Source organism: Primulina huaijiensis, chromosome 6 (assembly GCF_012295235.1).
Source record: "Primulina huaijiensis isolate GDHJ02 chromosome 6, ASM1229523v2, whole genome shotgun sequence".
NCBI lineage: Eukaryota > Viridiplantae > Streptophyta > Magnoliopsida > Lamiales > Gesneriaceae > Primulina > Primulina huaijiensis.
Genome location: NC_133311.1, coordinates 11,536,925 through 11,555,798, shown reverse-complemented (window position 1 = coordinate 11,555,798; position 18,874 = coordinate 11,536,925). Strand labels below are relative to the sequence as shown.

Genomic DNA, 18,874 nt, shown 5'->3' with positions numbered 1-18,874 from the left:
TGTCTCACGAATCAATTTCGTGGGTCGAATCTCTTATTTGGGTCATCCATGAAAAAATATTACTTTTTATGCTATGAGTATTACTTTTTATTGTGAATATCGATTGTGTTGATCTGTCTCATAGATAAAAATTCATAACACCTGACAATAAACTTATTCTTAAATATATATAAAAAATATATATAGTTTCAATTAACTTGTTCAAATCCCAATTCCTGAAAAAGAAATAAATTGACTTGAGGAAGCTCCACCCGATCAGTTGGCATCACGTGTTCTTTTGTATAAGAACCCCAGCTGCGACTCTCCAACTCCCCTTCCCCGACTAGATCCCGTCCCAATTTCCGCACCAATAACTGGCTAAATCCCACGTTTTTCCTGAGACTTCAGTTCAATTCCCTGCGCAGGGGCGATCATCGTCGGATTCTTCTCCCAACTACTCCAATTCGTCTCTGGTTCACCGAGGTATGCGGGGATTACTCGTTTCTTGATTCGTTGAAGATTTGTTGTGTTGGGTTTGTGTTTTCGTGATTTTGGAGTGTAATCTTCCTGCACTGTTGGGCGTGTGTTGCATTTTTTTGTTTCTTTGGGTTTTCCCTGTTTCGAATTAGGGTTTCGGTGCCTGGATTTTTTTTTTAAATAAAAACTTCCAATAAGCCGGGTTTAGGCTCACCCTTACTTGTTTATTAAAGAAATTGAACAAAGAAAGTGACTAGGCCAAGAGCTTCTCGAGGTGTGTTTTCGGGTATGTTGAATTTCTGTGATGATAATCTCGTTTTGAGTATAAATATAGTTTTGAATGTTTTAGGTCTTCAATTGTGTTGTTATCGAAGTGAAATTTTATTTGGTTTTGGATTTTTCCCCCAATTATTAAACTGCATAAGGTGGAATCCGTCATGGTATTTTATTTAGGTTGTGGAAATTATTTAAATTGCTAATTGTTTGGAATTAGTTTGGGGGATGGGTCAAATGGACGGTTAATATATAGATGCAGTTGAAAGCTACAGATTTAAGTACAAATTTGATGGCTTCCATTGATTAAAATGAAAGCTCCCAAGCTACCTATTAGCAAATAGGTGCTATTTGGCTAAAAAGATTGTACTGTTGACCTGGATGAGCTTCAAACTTTTCATGAAGAACCAGTAGTGGTGGAAAACATTTCTTTAATGAGCTACATAGCATACTATTTTGAGTAAATAAGTCCTATCAAATAATAGATAAGAGTAAAAAGTGGAAGAATTTGATTGAAAGTAAATATTTGTGTGATGTGAATAGTACTGGAAAGGTAAAGAACTGAATAAATCAAAAGGAAGAATTTGATTGAAAGTAAATATTTGTGTAATGAGAATAGTACTGGAAAGGTAAAGAACTGAATAAATCTCGGGCTAAGAGCATGGGATTAGGTTGTATATCTACCCAGTTTCCTACATGACATGCAAATTTAGATCAGGAAATATGTTTTTGAAGTGAAGGATTAGGATACCTTATTAAACTTTGAACTTCAGGTTCTTTTTCTTTGCTGCTGTTCCCTCCTTGCTACTAAAAATGATTAAAGGGGAAGGAGAAAGTGGAATTGTACACAGCCCCTGGCCCCACTAAAATGGCCATGGTGAAGAACCATTTTTGTCTCGGCCAAATTTTTTAATCATTCTCATGATGGTATCATGATGAGTTCCAAATTATAGTTTTTTGTGGTGGCTGCGCAGTAGCATTTCATGTTTCATGCTTGACTACTTGATATATGCATAATTGAATTGGCTTTTTATGACCTGTGCTTTTATTAACAGACTCTTTTCATCTCTTGTATCTCAAGGTGGTTGGTGGTTCTTTAGTTGTGGTGCATGAGTAAGATCAAAATTTGCAAGTACCCCTTAAGAGTTGAGGTATGTAAATAATTCTTTATGCCACGTGTACACACGCTTATGTAGTACCATATTTGTCTAAATAATAATAGGACCTCTCACCTCTCCTAACTAAATGAGAAAGAATAGATATGGAAATAAAAGCGCTTGTGCGTAACACTTTTTCTCGACTTAATCCTTTGACCACCATTTTTATTTTCACACTATTTGTTATAACCTTTTATTTTTGCTTTATAACCATTTGACTTTAATTCCACTCCCACTGATTCTAACCAAATTTTCTAGGCCAGTGACTCTACCATATGGCCAGATTAATACTTTTTCCATTTCTTTATATGTTGACCACCATCTTATTTTGCACCAGTGTTTAGCATTTTTATTCTTTGGGATCCATTATTTCAACTTTAATTTTTCTTCTAATTTTCACTTTTTTGACACAGTATCCATTTTTTTCCCTTGTCATAGTTCTTTAACTGAACACGTCTCTAAACAATGTCTTTGTCAATCCCGTGTTAGTGTGGGAACTTAACGTGGAACGGAAACTTAACGATATTGGTCTGTTAAGTTTTAATGTTTCTTTCTTTGGTTTTCTTTGCTTTCATGACATTACTTTGTACAATTGCAAAGAAATTGAAATGCAGTAGGTTCTTAGGTTTAACACTTTTTTATTATTATTTCCAGTACAATCCCTGGCAGTAATGTGCTACTACCGTATAAGACACTGATATATGGATCCTGATTTTAACAAGTTTGGAAGAGGTAAGACATACATGCTTATATCACATGAGTTGGTTTGGAACTTTCTCTTGTTCATTCTCCTTGATTTCCTGTTTACAGGAATTCAAATAAATTATTAATTGAATTTTCATTCATTGTCAAGTGAAATTAAGAGGAGTCTTTGTTGGAATGATGCTTGTTGAATTTGATAAATATATGAGCCTTAAAGTTAATGTTTACTAGTTGAAGACGATCTTATTGTCATTCCTAGATGTCAGTTTATCAAAAGCCTTACATTTCTTATTTTAAAATAAAATTGAGACCCTATCCCTTTCAATTGCAGAGAGATCCTATCAAATTGTAGAGGAATGAAATCTAGACCCTGGCAACATGCTTTTTGGTATTCATGTAGAGCGAGCTTGTGATAAATAACATGTTCTTTTGTAGGAAGTTTATTTTTGAGAATGAGAGGCGATATATGAAAGTCATGGTCGGGGTGGTTTAAACTTTATAAGAGCCAAGTATTGCGGATGGAAATGATTATTTCATTTTCTTTCCCAGCATGGAATCATTTTTAAGATCATAAAGAAGTAACTGTGATACTGGTTTACAATCAGAAAATGTGCCTTTTTTTTTCTATTTCTAGAGTTTCATGTGCTTTCCGATATCTAATTCCTTGAAAGTCATTGAGCCAAAGATGCTTATCTCGTGGCATCTTTCTAATGGCTTTAATTTTCTTTTCAACAAAAGGATTATTGAAAGCAGTCTGGATTCTTCAGCAATATATTTTAGATTTGAAAATTGTTTCGAATCATCATGTTTTGATATTTTTAATTAACATATGTACCTATTCATTGAATTAGGGCCTAGAGAACTCACAGGTGCTGTGGATCTTGTAAGTCATTACAAGTTGTTGCCACACTATGATTTCTTCTGCAAGAAGCCGCTTCCGGTGTCAATTTCAGATAGTCACTACCTCCATAACGTGGTTGGAGATACAGAAATCAGAAAAGGGGAGGGGATGCAATTGGGCCAGCTCATTCAAGATGCATCTTCATCAAAGGATTCTAAGACACGAATACAACCTTTTGACTTAGATGTTCTTAGGGAAGCCTTTCTGCTAAGGGACACAACTCGTGTTGATCTTTCTTCTGTGAGTACTTATTAGCATTGCAGCTATAAAATTTTATTGGACTGCTTGATTGTGGTCCTTCAGCTTTTCTGACTTGAATAAAAAAATTGAGCTCATTAACTGTAACCTTTTTATTTTACCTTCTGTTAATATGCATTTTGTATTGGGAAAACTAATCTGTCTGTTTGTCATGTTCTGTAGTCGGATAAAGGTGCTCCTACAATTCCTGGTAAATCTAAAAATGAGTCTAAAGACAAGGAGAAGAAGCACAAAAAGCATAAGGACAAAGACAAGGAGAAAGATAAAGAGCACAAGAAGCATAAACATCGGCATAAAGATCGAAGTAAAGATAAAGACAAGGAGAAGAAAAAAGATAAAACTGCCCATCATGATTCTGGCAATGATCACTCAAAAAGACACCATGAGAAGGTCAGAAAAACTGTTTTCTTCACTAGCTGCTTTGAATTTTCTAGCAAAATGTTCTTTAGAAACTTGGCTGTAACATGCATATTTTTTGGAGTGAAATTTATTTATTGTTATGTGCCAGAATCCTTGGTTGAATTCTTTGCAGTTTACTGATCCAGGCCTTCCTATAAGCTTTTTTTTTTGTTTCTTTGTGAATGACTTTAACTGGTTACTGCCTGAACGCACGTTCTCATTTCAGAAGAGAAAGCAAGAAGGGGACGAAGAGAATGACATTCATAAGCACAAGAAGAGTAAGGTAACAAAAGGACAAATGGTCTGATCTCCTTTCTGTTGGGTGTTTTTTCTCATGTAGCAGAATAAAAGTCATTTCTATTGTAATTCGCCTTATATTTTTGCTGTTGAATTTTACAGCACAAGAGCTTAAAGATAGATGAAACAGGAGCTGTGAAAGCGGCAGGCTGAAAAATGGTGTATGGTCTTTAAGTTTTGTCATCAGATGTTGCAGTTGAGAATTTGTGCTATCTTTGCTTACCTTATTGTAATTAGCTGAGGTACAGAGCCACTTTATTAATTTTCCTATTGTGTTTTATCTTATTCATTGATGATATGGGTCTTCAGTTTAGGGGTCAAATGAGAGCTCTTAAGGCCTCTTATGTTGATTTATATATGAGGTGGTTCAATTCGCTCTACTATCTTTGCTAAATCGTTGAACCCACAGGGAAACTCAGTTGCCCTGAAATTATGTCATTTTCCTATTAACAATGAAGAAAGTTTTCTGCTTTTGCAGATCCTTCGTCTGATATAACTTAGATAAGTCCCTTTTAAGTAACTTTAGTTACTTGATCTGATTATATTATATGGTACATAGGCCTAAATAGTGTAGAAAGTGAATCTCGATCTATGTACCTCTTGGTACATTTAGAGTGTATTTTGTGACTCGCGGATTAGTCTATATAGAAGTTCAAAATTTTAGGCATCATGACCACAGGGTACCCCTATATTTGTAGTCTTAATTTACTTCTCTCTGGTTCTTAACTATGTTTGCATTTCTCTTTCTATGCAGAGCTTTATTTGGACCTACTAATGTTTACCAAGGTGGTGAATTCACTTGCTGAAGTTTACAAAATGTTGAAGACGATTTGTTCTTGTATTAATCATCAAGCAAGAGCTCTCATATTCATGTAACGATTATAGAAAGACTTAGAATTCATTATTTGGCTTTTAGGTGTGCACTAGGAATCAAGATTAAGAAGGTTGAGATGTTTGTGTACGATTCTATGGAAGTTGAACTGCCGATAACATATACTTCATGAAAGGGTATTATTTGTCTGATCGCACATTTTTGGCCGGGGTTTGGTTAGAGATAGTCTGGTATATTTGGGTGGTTTGACATGATATTGTAAATTTTGTAGATTGTGCTCTAAGTAGTTCTGCTGATACTTACATTTCCTCAGCATCTTTGTATTCGCATTGACCATATGATAGCCAAGACTGCTGCTAATTTTCTTTGCATGACCAATCTATAGAGCAAATTAATGGTGCTAGTGTCATGCTGTCTATTTTATATGGCTTCGGACTTTGAAGCCGGTGGAAAGTTGCCCTCCCAGTAGAACCCCGAGGAGGGATTTTTGTTTTTGGCTTATTTTGAACTAAAAATTTAGAATAAGTGTGGTGGCAACATGGAAAAACAAATTAAATAAATACTCAAATGATTGGCAGAAAAAGTATAGGGGAAAATATGATTGTTTTGTATAATTATTGTGTTTTACAATGTTTAAGGTGAAGCGGGCGTTGTTTGTTGCAGTAAATGGTAATTTCCATTTTGTTAAACAATAGAGAGCCGTATTCTTATGGGAAGGTTTTGAATTGCAGCTCTGGTCAATTTTATTTAGTTTTTAAAAGAAAGTTTTCTGTGGTATAAAATTAATTGGTGAATGAGGCATTATTGTATGGACAAGAAGCGTTTTTAGAATTTTATAAAAGAAAAAAATTTAAAATTTATGTTTGGACAAAATTTTGTAAAAAGTTTATGAAAATGTTTTTAAAAGTATATATTTGTTAAAATAATTAAAATATTTTTTTATGTTTTTAAAATAAAAAAGACGGGTCAAATGAATTGCAAACAAGAAAAATGAGAAAAAAATTATGATAAAATATTTTTATAGAATAGTTGTTCAAACAATTTTTTAATTATTTTTAACTATAAAAACTTTTTATAGAATAGTTGTCAAAAACACATTTATTATTAAAACAACTTTTAAAATATTTTATAATTTTTGAAAAACCACTTTTACAAGAACGTTTTATAAGTATTTGTCCAAACAGAACCTAATTTTTTACGTTGTACGGTAAAAATTTAAATTTAATCATCGTATTAAAGGGAGTAGATGAAGAGTTGTGGTCATAGGTACAACTGATTTAATAAGTTCGAGGTGAAACCATTGCGTTCCTAATTGTTTTAACATATACTTTTTACAAATGAGTGAATTTTGTGAGACGTATCTCCAACTCAACCTGATTTATAAAAAAATTAAATTTTTATGCTAAAATTATTATTTTTTACTTTAAAGATGGATTGGATTAACTTGTCTCATATAAATAGATCTGTGAGACCGTATCACAAGAGCTCTATTATACCAATGACTCATTCCGAAGAAGAGGCAGAAGCAAGACAGAGCAAAGACTTCCTCTTTCCTTTCTATTGGCTCTTCCCTGAGTGAGCAAATTGTTTGCCGAGATCAGGGAGGACTTGTTTAATTGACCACATTAAATTTAGTACTCACTTCTAATCACCAATTGAGATATCTACATTTTTTCTTTTTTTTTATGTAAAATTTCAATCTAATTTGTTGGCTACAATTGAGATATCTATGTTTTTTTCTTTTTTTATGCCTAAAATTTCAATATAATTTGTTCGGTTACCCAAACTTACAGACATGAACTTGTTGAATAATGTAAATAGCCCCTGTTATAAGAGACCCAATAAAGATGAATTATTTGGATAAAAAAATGGCACTTTTTAAAGAATAAAATCAAAATATAACTTGGATTTCCATGCTTCATAAGGTTTAGAACTTTCAATTTAAAATAAAACTTTTGAGAATAGTTCTTGGATTGCTTCATCTGTTCATCAGGTTCAGATTACTCCATATATAAAAGATAATAGATTCTTCAAAACATGGGATGGATCCACTAATCAAGCTCTAACAATCAATATCAGGCTACAGATGAAGATGAGTAACTTGGGCTGCAGGGTCACTTTTCATATTGATGGTGGCTTTTTGCTGAGAACCTTGGCTAATTAGTGAATTCTCATGTTCCTACAAAGAGTCTTACACTGTAGTTTATATTATGAATATCAGCCATTACTCCATTATTCTCTCTGATACAAGAAATTCCAAGTTCATCAATTGACTTGAGCTGTTCCTCTGTAATACTGAGTGTCCACATTGAAGCATTCATTGATGGGGCCACAAAGATGGGCTTAGTATAGTCCCACGCACGTACAATGCTAGTCAACAAGTTGTCACACAATCCCCCAGCAATCTACAACAAGACCAAAGTAGAATACATATCTGGATTACATATTATGTCTAATTAAAGGCAGTAGCACGATGCATAATAAGTTGTACTAGATTTTAAGATGTTTATTTTAATGTGCAGGTTGCTGATACATGCTGCTGGCACATGTTACTAGAAACACGATGCACAATAAGGAACAGAGTTACTCATCGGCTCAAAGTGAAAGACAAGTCGAGCACCTTATTATGTGAAGTCCACTACAAAAAAGCTTACAACTTGAGAACTTCTCATAACTATGTGGTAGCACACATGATCCATCACCCATAAAATTTAGAATATGATCGAGCACTCTATCCATCCTATACTAACAATATTTGAAGTATCAATGTGCTAAGTTAATTAGAAGCACATATTCTATCAAATTCATTTACCTTAGCAAGTGTATTGGCAGACAAAGGAGCGATTACCATAATATCAGCCCACTCGCGAAGCTCAATGTGTAGCACAGTATCGCCTTTTTTCTTCCAGTTAGACCATTCATGCTCATCAGTATAAAGAGGGACGTCCCTAGGAAATGCTTTCATGTCCGTAAAATACAGTGATGCCTGAGTGACAACAGCTTTAATCTCTGCCCATTGATGGAATTGTTGGCAAAGAATAGCAAATTTCACCGCTGTCACACTCCCACAGGCGGCAAGCAGTACACGAGGTCTTCTTGTAATCTTGTTAATTTGTAGTGGCTTTTTTCCAGCATTTGCAAGTTGTGGATGAGCCATAAGCTATTCAGTGCCAGTTAACAAAAATCCCAGTAGACCACTGACGATCTGAAGCACAAAGCATAGCAGATTAAAGAAGATGAAGTATGGCTCTTGACCAAACAATGAACCTATAGAAAAGACATGTCAGGACACATTATGTTCCGCGGCCAAAAAGAAGAAAGTGAGAAAGAAAAGTTGTTAACTTATTTGTGCAAACATTATGTTGAATCCATTATAAGTGATCCTTAAACATATTCTAAGATATCATTACACTGTCACTTAGTTGATGAGGAATAGAGAAAGATATATCCATTTGTAATGGCAAGGAATCGATGGTCGTATTGTCTTCAAAATGCTGATGTTAACATCAATAGACACTAATTAGAGAATACATAACTCAACCACCCTGCTACTTTATATACAACAATTTTTTTATCCTATCAAATATCTTTTATAAGTTTATTAATATATTTAGATATTAAATTTGAATTTAAGTAATTAAATAATTAATGTGATTAATTTGAATAACTAATTTAATTTAATAAATATTTAATCTACCTACTTTATATTAATTAGATATTGTAGTAAATTATATACTACGCATAAAATAAATTATAAAATCGATAATAAAACTTAGAAGAGTGGCATAATTTAAATTTGAAATTTCACAACATATACACTAATTCAATTATTTTTTTTATTTGATAACAAAGATATTCAATTTATTTATAAATATTTATTATAAAACACTTTAATGTAATATTCTGCAGTTAGCCTAAAATTATAAAGCATCGAGACCAGCTGATCAGGAAAACTTGGAGGAAAAAGAGAAAGGAACAAACAGACATCGCTGCTTCACTTTAACTTCATCGAGACCAGCTGATCAGGAAAACTTGGAGGAAAAAGAGAAAGGAACAAACAGACATCGCTGCTTCACTTCAGTTAAATCTCGACGAATTACGCATAGTAGACGAAGATCGCTAGCTGAAATCAAAGTTTACACAAACATCGAGAACAGAGAAATCATAAACATCCAAGATGCAGACTTTTACATAATACCAGCAGGAAACAATGAACAAATTGCAGCAAACAGCACGTAATTGTCGATAACGCCAGAAATTAGGGCACCGAATTGAGCGTAGATCATAAAAAATCAAATTTAAAGCTCTTACAGGGAGATGAACATGTCTCGAGAGGATGCGATCGAAATCTTCGCGCTGGGAGAGACAATTTGAAGCCACGAAATTATTTGAGAATATGCTTAGTTTCGGCGGGAACACGAGAAGTTGGGGTATTTAGTATTTTTGTTTAGCCGTCTGATTGTTGAATGATAAAAATTTGTATGAGACTGTTTCACATGTCATATTTTGTGAGACGTATTTANCGAGAAGTTGGGGTATTTAGTATTTTTGTTTAGCCGTCTGATTGTTAAATGATAAAAATTTGTATGAGACGGACTCACATGTCATATTTTGTGAGACATATTTATTATTTGGATCATACATGAAAAAATATTATTTTTTATGCTAAGAGTATTACTTTTTATTGTGAAGGTTGACCCGTTTTACAGATTAAGATCCGTGAGACGCTCTCATATGAGACCCACTCTTATTAAAATTGAGTCTTTGGTTAACCTGACCTACTAAATCGAATTAATTTAAAATTTTAGTTCGGTTAATTTGGAAATTCGGTTTTCAACAATACTAATTAAGTTAGCTAAAACGGTCCAGTTTGATTTATTTTTTTAAAGAAAGGTTAACAAAATTAACCAATATTTTTTAAAATAATAATAATTTTTTTAACAATATTAATTTTTAAATAGGCTTAAAAAATATTTTAAATATCTATAATATATTTTGCTATGATGTGTGAGTTTTAGCTTATATTCTTGTTTATTTAACCTTTAGCCTTTCTTTTTTTTAAAAAAAATCGTTTAATATGATTTATCCATTTTAAATCAATTCGATTTTGTATGATTTTCACAAAAACCTGTTCGATTTTGGGTTTTTCCAACAATAATAATCAGTTGGTTAGGTTTTAGGAAATAAGTAAGTCTTTTGTGAGACGTGAGATAGCTCGACATGTTTCATATTTGCAATGAAAAGTCATATTTTTTACATAAATTTTATATTTTTTTATGAGTCGTGTCCTATCAGATCGGATAACATTCTCACAAAATTGATATGTGAGACGGTCTCTTAAGAGTTTTTATGTTATAAAATTCGTTTAGTTGATAAGGAAACAGACAAAATATGCAGTCTACACTACAAAAAAATACTCAATCAGCGACGGAATTTATAAAATAATCGCTCATACGTTTTATTCAAATTTCATCGCAAATTTGATTAAAAAACTAAGGTTTTAATCAAAATCGTCTCAAATAGGGACTGTTATAATAATAATAAAAAAAAAAAAACTGTTGCACGAGGGTGATATCTTCATATCTCATTACCCTGAATAGAATTTGTATAACATGACGTTTGGCAAAATATACGTCAATTTTGCTAAAAACAACCATTTTTATTTAGCAAATGGAGATTTGCTAATTAGACTACCTCTCACTCTTAGTATCTAATATTTCAAAATCTAGCAGATAAAAATGTAAATAACATATTTTGACAGTAAAATATAATACAATTTATAGATTTTGGCGAACTTTATTTTTTCCTAACGGGATTGCAAGATTCACGTAATTTCTTGTTATATAGGGTTGAATTTTCGTAGATTTGGGGATCTTCTATCGCCTAACCGGACTCTTCTTCGCTAAGCCGCCAGCCTGCCACGGTTGCGCTAAATACACAATCGTCGGCCGAGTTATGGCGTCAACTCAGAAGTCGTCCTAGCCGAGTCCATGTGGTGCTTCTGTAGTTTTTCACTTTTAAGTCTTCAACCTTAGCATTGTGCTAGCAATTCATAATACCGAAGTTCTAAACAAAACTCCGAAGCTTGATGATCAAGGAAAGTCAAGTTTCAAATATAATAATTTTAAGTGAGTTTGGTATGAAATTGAGCATGGAAAAATATTTTTAGTTTGGACTATAATTTTAATTTTATCAATTAATAAACTAAAAGAGCATACATAAACATAAAAAATTAAGAATAGATGTATAAATTTAAGAATTTTTTTTACTATAAAAAAAATTACNAAATATTTAATATTTAAATTTTATAATTTAAAAGTTAAATTTATGAAAGAAAATAATAAAAGTTGATTTAATATTCCCAAAAAAAAAAAAATATTCGACATTTCATGCTTTTGTCGGAATAAAAAAATTTCTTCACGTTTTACTCTTAATCCATACTTTTTAAAACACCGGATAAAACCGAGATATCTGGTGTCACAATGCCGTTTATATGTAGCATCCGTGGTATAGTTATGTGTCAATGTGTAGTTAGACGACATACAAAATATATATACACGCGCACACATGAAGATACATAGCTTGGAGTGTAACGTCCGGAAAATCAAATCTACGTAAACCACATGCATGCAAATTATTTAAATTGCTTAATTATTTTATTTAATTGATTTTAAATGCTTGCATGATATTTATTAAATGATTAAAGATATGATTGCATGATTAAATGATTATATGACATAATTTATGAAATTGAAGGATTTTACCCGAATATTCGATAATAGGCGAAAGGAGACCGGAGACGACCAAGACAAGAATATTTATTTTTCATTAAATAATTACAAAGCTTCCTAATATGATTAAAAATGATTTAATTTTTCTAAAAATGTATTTTACGAGTCGAGCTCGATTTTTCCCGGGAAGCTGGTTTTGGACAAACAAGGAATTTTAAAAGATCAAAAATATTATTTTTGGGAAACTAATTTTATAAACTTATATGTTTTAATTAAATAAGATTTATTGGCACCATTTTAATCAAATTGAGTAGACTCAATTGCTCTTAAACATAAATGCCCAAAACCAAAGCCCATTAACATGTTAATTAAAAATATAAATAAGATACCTAGGCTTCCCAAACACCATAATTCACTTGATTCAGCCGAAAATTCACTCTCTCACACATCAAATTTTCGAGAAAAAGGTTGGGAAGAAAATCAAGGAGTCTTCGTCGTCCGGTCGTCCAACTTCGCACCCTTGCCAACGATCTTATATTCGAGCGTTCTAAACGCAAAGGCACGTTTTCTAAATTTTTTTAAACATCATACAAATCATAATATGTATGTTTTAATTGATTATGCATGAAAAATATTGGTGTTCGATTATTTTATGGCATGTTACGTATTTTCAAAGTTTTAACGATTTTACGCTTGTTGATGTAATATTATGATTTCTAATAGTTAAGCTGCCAACATATGATGTTTTATGATTCAAACAAAGGTGATTTAAGCACGACATGAGAGCTGGAATCATGCACGAGCGAGGGGTGAGGATCCTAGGGTTTTAAGCCAGAACCGTGGATCATGGTTAGGATTTGAGGGATGCCATCACGCGGCTGGGCCTGGGCTCCGCTAGGGCACGTCCAAGGGCTCGTGTGGGAGGTGTTCAAGGGTAGGGAGGAGTCCTAGCATGGTTAGGACTCGAGTATAGCAGCCAATGAAGAGTCCTCTTGAACAAGGACTCTTCCCCATGCACGATTTAGGGAAGTTACGGGCTAGGGGACACATGGCTCAGTATATTGGGCTGGGCTGGGTGGTATGGTCGGTACCCTAGGATGGTTCAGAGAGGGGTAGGAAGGGACATGGCTCGTGATGGCTCAAGCAGGAGCCCACGCGAAGGAAACTTGTGGACGTAAGGGGGGTCTCGCGCATTGTTAACGTTGTTTGTTGCATGATCGAGCAAAACTTGCACTGTGGAATCCTCAATAAAAATATGGTTTTGTATGCTCGAAAATTAATCGCAAGTGCACGATGTCAAGTAATAGTATAATGTACGCGAGTACGAGTATCGTTCCACTGAAGACTGTATTTTGCAATTATTATTTTCAGTTATCAAATCTTTAGCAACGAAATTTGAATGGTTGTTTATGACTACCAAAATTAAATAAAACTCAATGAACAAATGAAGAATTAAATGCTGAAAAATAAACTATAAACCACTTAAATAGATTTCGATGAGAAATGGATTTGTTGGGAATTTCAGTTCACCTACCCCTCGTTAATTAATTAATTCGTTCGATAGTGATGTATGCTTCCGACAGGATTTCCTATTCAATTAAACACACCCTCTCGAGTTATGCCAAACTAATTCTACTCAGTGAAGTAATTAAATGTCTTTAATTATTTATCAAGAGTGAATCGCATATCGATATATGAAATCCCCTAGTTTTCGCCCGACCGGACTATGACTATCGGCGCGTATCCAATTTCATATGTCTATGTAAATTGTAGATCCACGGACTATTCTACTCGTTCTTATCACAAGCTATTCTCTCGAACTCACTCGCAATAAAAGATGATTATTAAAGTTATCTATACTCTTATAATTATAATGAAAACGGTAGCATAATCAAGAATAAACCAACAATTGAAATACGAATTAACTAAATCAGTTTCGGGGTAGGATCCCCTTAAATCCCAACAAATATTGTAGTTTAGCTACTCGAATTCATAGTAAAAATAAACACAACAATGTTTAAAGGATAAAAACTAAATTAGAAATAATAGATTTGACGAAAAACAAGAAGAATGGTGCCCGGAAATCTTCGAATCTTCAATCCAAGCACTTTCTCCGAGCTTTTCTCTCATCCTTGGCTCCTTGGCTACTGAATGATCCCTAATTTTCGTCCAATCCCCTTCCATATCCTTTTCCATTCAGAAATAAGGGAAGAAATCGGCCAAGAATCTTTCCAAAATTACAAACGCGGCCGGGCGGACATAAGTTTCCGCCCGGGCGGATGGCCTTCGCAGATCTTGTTTTAATTTTTTATTCGACGCGCCCGGGCGTACATAAGTTTCCGTCCGGGCGGATGACTCTCGCAAAAATTCTTTTTCTCACACCTTGCAGGCGCCTAGGCGGACATAAATGTGCGCCCGGGCGGATAGCTCTCGACTTTTTCCCATTATTTTCAGTTTATTTACGAACTACCTGCATTTTTAACCAAGTGCCTCATGAGCAATAAGAAAACATAAATTATGCCAAAATAACACAAAACGCATGCAATCTAAACGATAAATGCAACACAATGGGACATCACATGACATGAAAAACACGTAGAATCCACCTATATCATTGCACCGGCTTGCTGCGTGGCTCAAGGGCTCGGCTGGGGGTGGCTCGGGTCTGGGACTTGTCTAGGGTCAGTAAGGGTCGTGGGTGGTTAGTGGTTAAGGGCTAGTAGAGTCCTAAGGCAACTAGGAGTCCTAATACACCTAAAGCTCACGCACACACCAAAGGTTCTAGGGCAGCAAGCTTTAACATGGGCCAAGGGCTAGTTCATGGGCTTGAGGCTGGTCAGTAGGGTCCATAAACGAGTTGGCTAGGGTCTGGCTTGAGGTGGCTCGACCGTGGCTCGAGTAAATCGTGAGATGGCTTGGTGTCTTCTTATAAGGGTCAAAAAATAAGAATTAAAGAATAAAAAATTGGAACCATGGGTCCACGTGTGTGGTTCATGGCTTACAAGGGTAGATTAGGTAATAAAAAGGTTATGTTTAAAATTTAGGAAGAAAATATTAAGTTTTGAATTTATTCGAGAATTAAACGCCTCACGAATCGTTAATTAAAGAATTAATTGAAAAGCCTCGAATTAAGCTGAATAAAAATTATGAAAAATTATATTTAAACTTAAATAATTATTTGAAATAAGCCCATGTCATTAAAAGTAAGAAAAATTCAAAATCGAGAATTTTTATGTCTATGGCTAAAACGGTCATTTTATACTTAGGTATTACGAAAAATCTTGGCAGCATCCCGAAGGGGTCATAACGCATGTTAAATGATATTTTATGATTTAAAATGATGATTTTGATGAAAATAAGATATTTTATGATTTATGGTAAAGTTATGCAATTTTTACTGTCTAAAATGCGATTTTTGGAAAGTTATGATGTTTTATGATTTTAAAATAAAAATGAAAAATATTTTGAGGGATGTGAATTGACTGTGACAAATGATATATACTGTGGGGGATCCGTTTTAAGAAGATACGGTGAGCTTACAATTTTGTGGGGATGTCGTGAGGGAAAAGGTCTCAGAGGAAGACCGTTTTGGAAAAGACCCCAGAGGGAGCCCATTTTTGGGAAAAGACCCCAGAGGGAGTCCGTCTATGGGAGAAGGCCCCCGAGGGAACCCGACGGATCGTATTTCCACGGTGGAGCCTAATGTCCACCCCCATGGACCATGTAGAGCTAAAGACTGATCTGTCGACCAAATGATAAAGGCTAGTCACTTTCGAGGATCCAAATTGACCCAAAATGATAAAGGATTGAAAGCTTTACGATTAAAATGATTTTACGATATATGATTTTAAATGGTTTATTTATTTTCAAAAGCTATTTTAAATAAAAGTATGATTTTTAAATGTAAGTGAATGTATATGTATTATTTGTTATTCATGTTTAGAATGTGTTGAGTCATTAGACTCACTAGGTTTGTATGATGCAGGATTTGATGATTTATAAGAGGCGTTGACGCTTGAGTGGATCGAGTGCTGCAGTACACTCCCGAGGTACCTTTATGTTTCCTCACTAGCTTGTTAGATAAAAGATTTAAAGTATTATCGTTAATGATTTATTAGAGATATTTTTTATGCTTTATTTTATGTTAGTTGATCTTTTTAAAAGGTCGACGTAGGATTTTTGGTAGTTGATGATTTAGGGATAATTTCATGCACTTGAGAATCAAATGTTACATTATTATGATTTATGAAAATGTTAAGTTATTTTAATTAGTATTTTCGAGTTTTTGAAAAAAAAAATCGAGGTCGTTTCAAGGAGTGTAAAGGACTCGAGTCAAATTCGAAAAATATTTGATTCGTATTCGAAATTATTGAATTCAAACCACTCAAATATGTTCAAACTCCTTAGCTCAACTCGAGCCAATACTATTTTGTTTGATTGTTCGTAATTTTTTATATTTTATTAATATATAATATAATCTATATTAAATAAATATATTTCGAACCTATTAAGTAGCTCGCGAACATTGTTAAAAAACTCATGACATTAATGATTTTGTATGAGATCCAATCTTTCAACTTGATGGATATAACTGCACTAAGCTAGGCTCATTTCCTTCTCTTAAGTAAATGGCTCTTTATGCGTATTCTGTAATGAACATAAGAGGAAAAAAATTGCCCGCGATACATATATTAATAAGTAAAGGAGGTAAAGAGAATTATTGCCTGATCAGTCGTTTAAATTTATCATGTTTTTCTATCTAAATAAATTAATTTACATGGATTATATAAAATAAATTATCAATATATTTGAAAACTCTAATAAAATTGAAAGATTAGATTCATGGCAAAAACTTGTGTGAGACGGTATCACGGGTCGTATTTTGTGAAACATGTCTCTTATTTGGGTCATCCATGGAAAAATATAAATTTTTATGCTAAGAGTATTATTTTTTATTGTGAATATTGGTAGGGTTGACCCGTCTCACAGATAAAGATTCGTGAGACCGTCTCACAAGAGACCTACTCCAGATTCATTAGTAGTTTATTTAAAATACGATGCAATTAAAAAAATTCCCCCATAAAATACCTTTAATCGATAATCACATACCGTTTTCTTCAATAAAATCGAACCGAACCACCACAGAATATAGCTGTGTATAAAAGAAAATGGGTAAGATGACTCCGTCTAGAGGTAAAATCACTTTGATGCTCAAGTCAGTATAGTATTTTGAGGAAAAAGTATTGAAATTGCATGTAAATAGCGTATGAAAGAAATGTAAAAGACGCCTGAAAAGTGTATCTCGATCAAAGTTAGAAGCCTTTTATTTATAGGCGTAGAATCCTTGTTAATATAGAATTTTGCGGTATATGAAAATTAGATATGTGCAGATGCATGTAATATTTTTCGATATCTCTAAAACATAATTAGAGATTTGATATGATTTTTACCATATCATCAATATCCTCCGAAAAAGTGACGACGAGTGAAATGATGGAGAAACGTTTAAGTAAATGAAATTATATTTTAAAGTATGTAAGATAATATTCTAGTTGTATGTAATAATCTATTTTGAGTGTTTGTTATTGAATGAGCTTTTTGAGGGGTGCCACATAAAGTGGCTCATATTGTCATAAGATATTGAGTAGATAATCAAATAATCTTTCATGCTTAGTTGATAGAAAGCCAAAAATGGATATATTACTGAATAAGTCGGATCAAGATTTCGAGACCAACAAACTAAGTATAATACCAAGCCCAAGACAATATTAATTATCGTGAGAAGTCCTTAGAGATCCAGAGAGATAATATGTATCGGAGAAGACCATACATGATTAAGACTCCGGACAAAAACATTGTTTCATATAATGATTATCATATTTGTTTGAAAGCCAGACTCAAATAAAGAGTTGTAGATGAAGACCTGCTGAAAGTCGAGCTCAAATTAAGAGCCATAGAGAATAACATGCTAACAACCAGCTCAAATAAAGAGCAATATAGAATAATCTGCTAACAATCGAGCTCAAAGAAAGACCTATAGAAAGTAATATGCTAAAACCTGACGTCGAATAAATATATATATAGAATAATTTGCTAAAAACCGAGCTTGAATAATGAGCTATAGAAAAAATTCCAATCAATGTTGTCGAGCGCGAGATCGGGTATATGTATTTTCCGAACAAAGTTGACCTTATTGAGTGCCGAGCATGAGGTCGGGTTTATATGTTTGCCAAGAAGAGTTGGACTTACTGAGTGCCGAGCTGGTCATGCTTATGCATTTTCCAAGCAGAGTTGGGATTATTGGGGTGTCGAGCTGGTCCGACTTTTTTAAATGCTAAGTCTTGTTGGGCTTATGAGGTGCCGAGGTGGTCGGGTTTTTTAAATTTCCAAGCCTCGTTGGGCTTATGAGGTGCAGAGGTGGTCGGTTTTTTTATTTGTCAAGTATCGTTGGGCTTATGAGGTGTAAAGCTGGTCGGACTTTTTAAATTGCCAAGCCTCGTTGGGTTTATGAGGTGCCGAGTTGGTCGGACTTATTTAATTGCCAAGCCTCGTTGGGTTTATGAGGTGCCGAACTAGTCGGCCTTTTTAATTGCCAAGCCTCGTTGGGCTTATAAGATACTGATCTGGTCGGGCTTTTTTAATTTTCAAGCTTCTTTGGGATTATGACGTGCCGAACTGGACAGGCTTTTGTAATTTGCCAAGCTTCGTTAGACATATAATGTACTGAGAAGGTCGGGCGATTGATTGTGCCGATCTAGTTGGGCTATGTAATTGCCAAGCAGATTTGGGCTTTGTCATTTGTCAGACTATGATGATCTTTGAGTGCCGAGCTGGTCGGACTTTGTAATTTGACGAGCTTCATTGGGAT

The 18,874-nt window shown here is 34.0% G+C and overlaps 2 protein-coding genes across 4 annotated transcripts; one reads left to right on the top strand and one right to left on the bottom strand.

Moving 5' to 3' along the window:
* The first annotated feature begins 283 nt into the window (after positions 1-283).
* Positions 284-5,579, top strand: LOC140979478 (mediator of RNA polymerase II transcription subunit 19a-like). 2 transcript variants are annotated; one of them, XM_073444883.1, is made up of 8 exons: positions 284-462; positions 1,811-1,880; positions 2,541-2,618; positions 3,440-3,729; positions 3,910-4,137; positions 4,373-4,429; positions 4,546-4,685; positions 5,198-5,579. In XM_073444883.1, the coding sequence occupies exons 3-7, from the start codon at positions 2,588-2,590 to the stop codon at positions 4,594-4,596; spliced, it is 657 nt and encodes a 218-aa protein (XP_073300984.1). In that variant the 5' UTR covers positions 284-462; positions 1,811-1,880; positions 2,541-2,587; the 3' UTR covers positions 4,597-4,685; positions 5,198-5,579. The 2 variants fall into 2 exon arrangements, with proteins under 2 accessions (XP_073300984.1, XP_073300983.1); XM_073444882.1 differs by lacking the exon at positions 284-462 and having other exon boundaries at positions 1,762-1,880.
* Positions 5,580-7,266: 1,687 nt separating this feature from the next.
* Positions 7,267-9,715, bottom strand: LOC140979557 (phosphopantothenoylcysteine decarboxylase-like). 2 transcript variants are annotated; one of them, XM_073444998.1, is made up of 3 exons: positions 9,587-9,715; positions 8,088-8,480; positions 7,267-7,680 (listed from the first exon to the last, which is right to left on the bottom strand). In XM_073444998.1, exons 2-3 carry the CDS (start codon positions 8,430-8,432, stop codon positions 7,447-7,449), a joined length of 579 nt encoding a protein of 192 aa, XP_073301099.1. In that variant the 5' UTR covers positions 8,433-8,480; positions 9,587-9,715; the 3' UTR covers positions 7,267-7,446. The 2 variants fall into 2 exon arrangements, with proteins under 2 accessions (XP_073301099.1, XP_073301100.1); XM_073444999.1 differs by lacking the exon at positions 9,587-9,715 and having other exon boundaries at positions 8,088-8,664.
* Positions 9,716-18,874: the final 9,159 nt, after the last annotated feature.

What these genes read in the sequence shown, in the direction of transcription:
- LOC140979478 (XM_073444883.1), top strand. Translation starts at nt 2,588, where the DNA reads ATGGATCCTGATTTTAACAAGTTTGGAAGAG. An exon ending in TTTTAACAAGTTTGGAAGAG is followed by an intron (nt 2,619 to 3,439) that starts GTAAGACATACA and finishes TCATTGAATTAG; the next exon opens with GGCCTAGAGAACTCACAGGT. An exon ending in ATAAGCACAAGAAGAGTAAG is followed by an intron (nt 4,430 to 4,545) that starts GTAACAAAAGGA and finishes TGAATTTTACAG; the next exon opens with CACAAGAGCTTAAAGATAGA.
- LOC140979557 (XM_073444998.1), bottom strand. Translation starts at nt 8,432, where the DNA reads ATGGCTCATCCACAACTTGCAAATGCTGGAAAAAAGCCACTACAAATT. An exon ending in CTGCCAATACACTTGCTAAG is followed by an intron (nt 7,681 to 8,087) that starts GTAAATGAATTT and finishes GTCTTGTTGTAG; the next exon opens with ATTGCTGGGGGATTGTGTGA.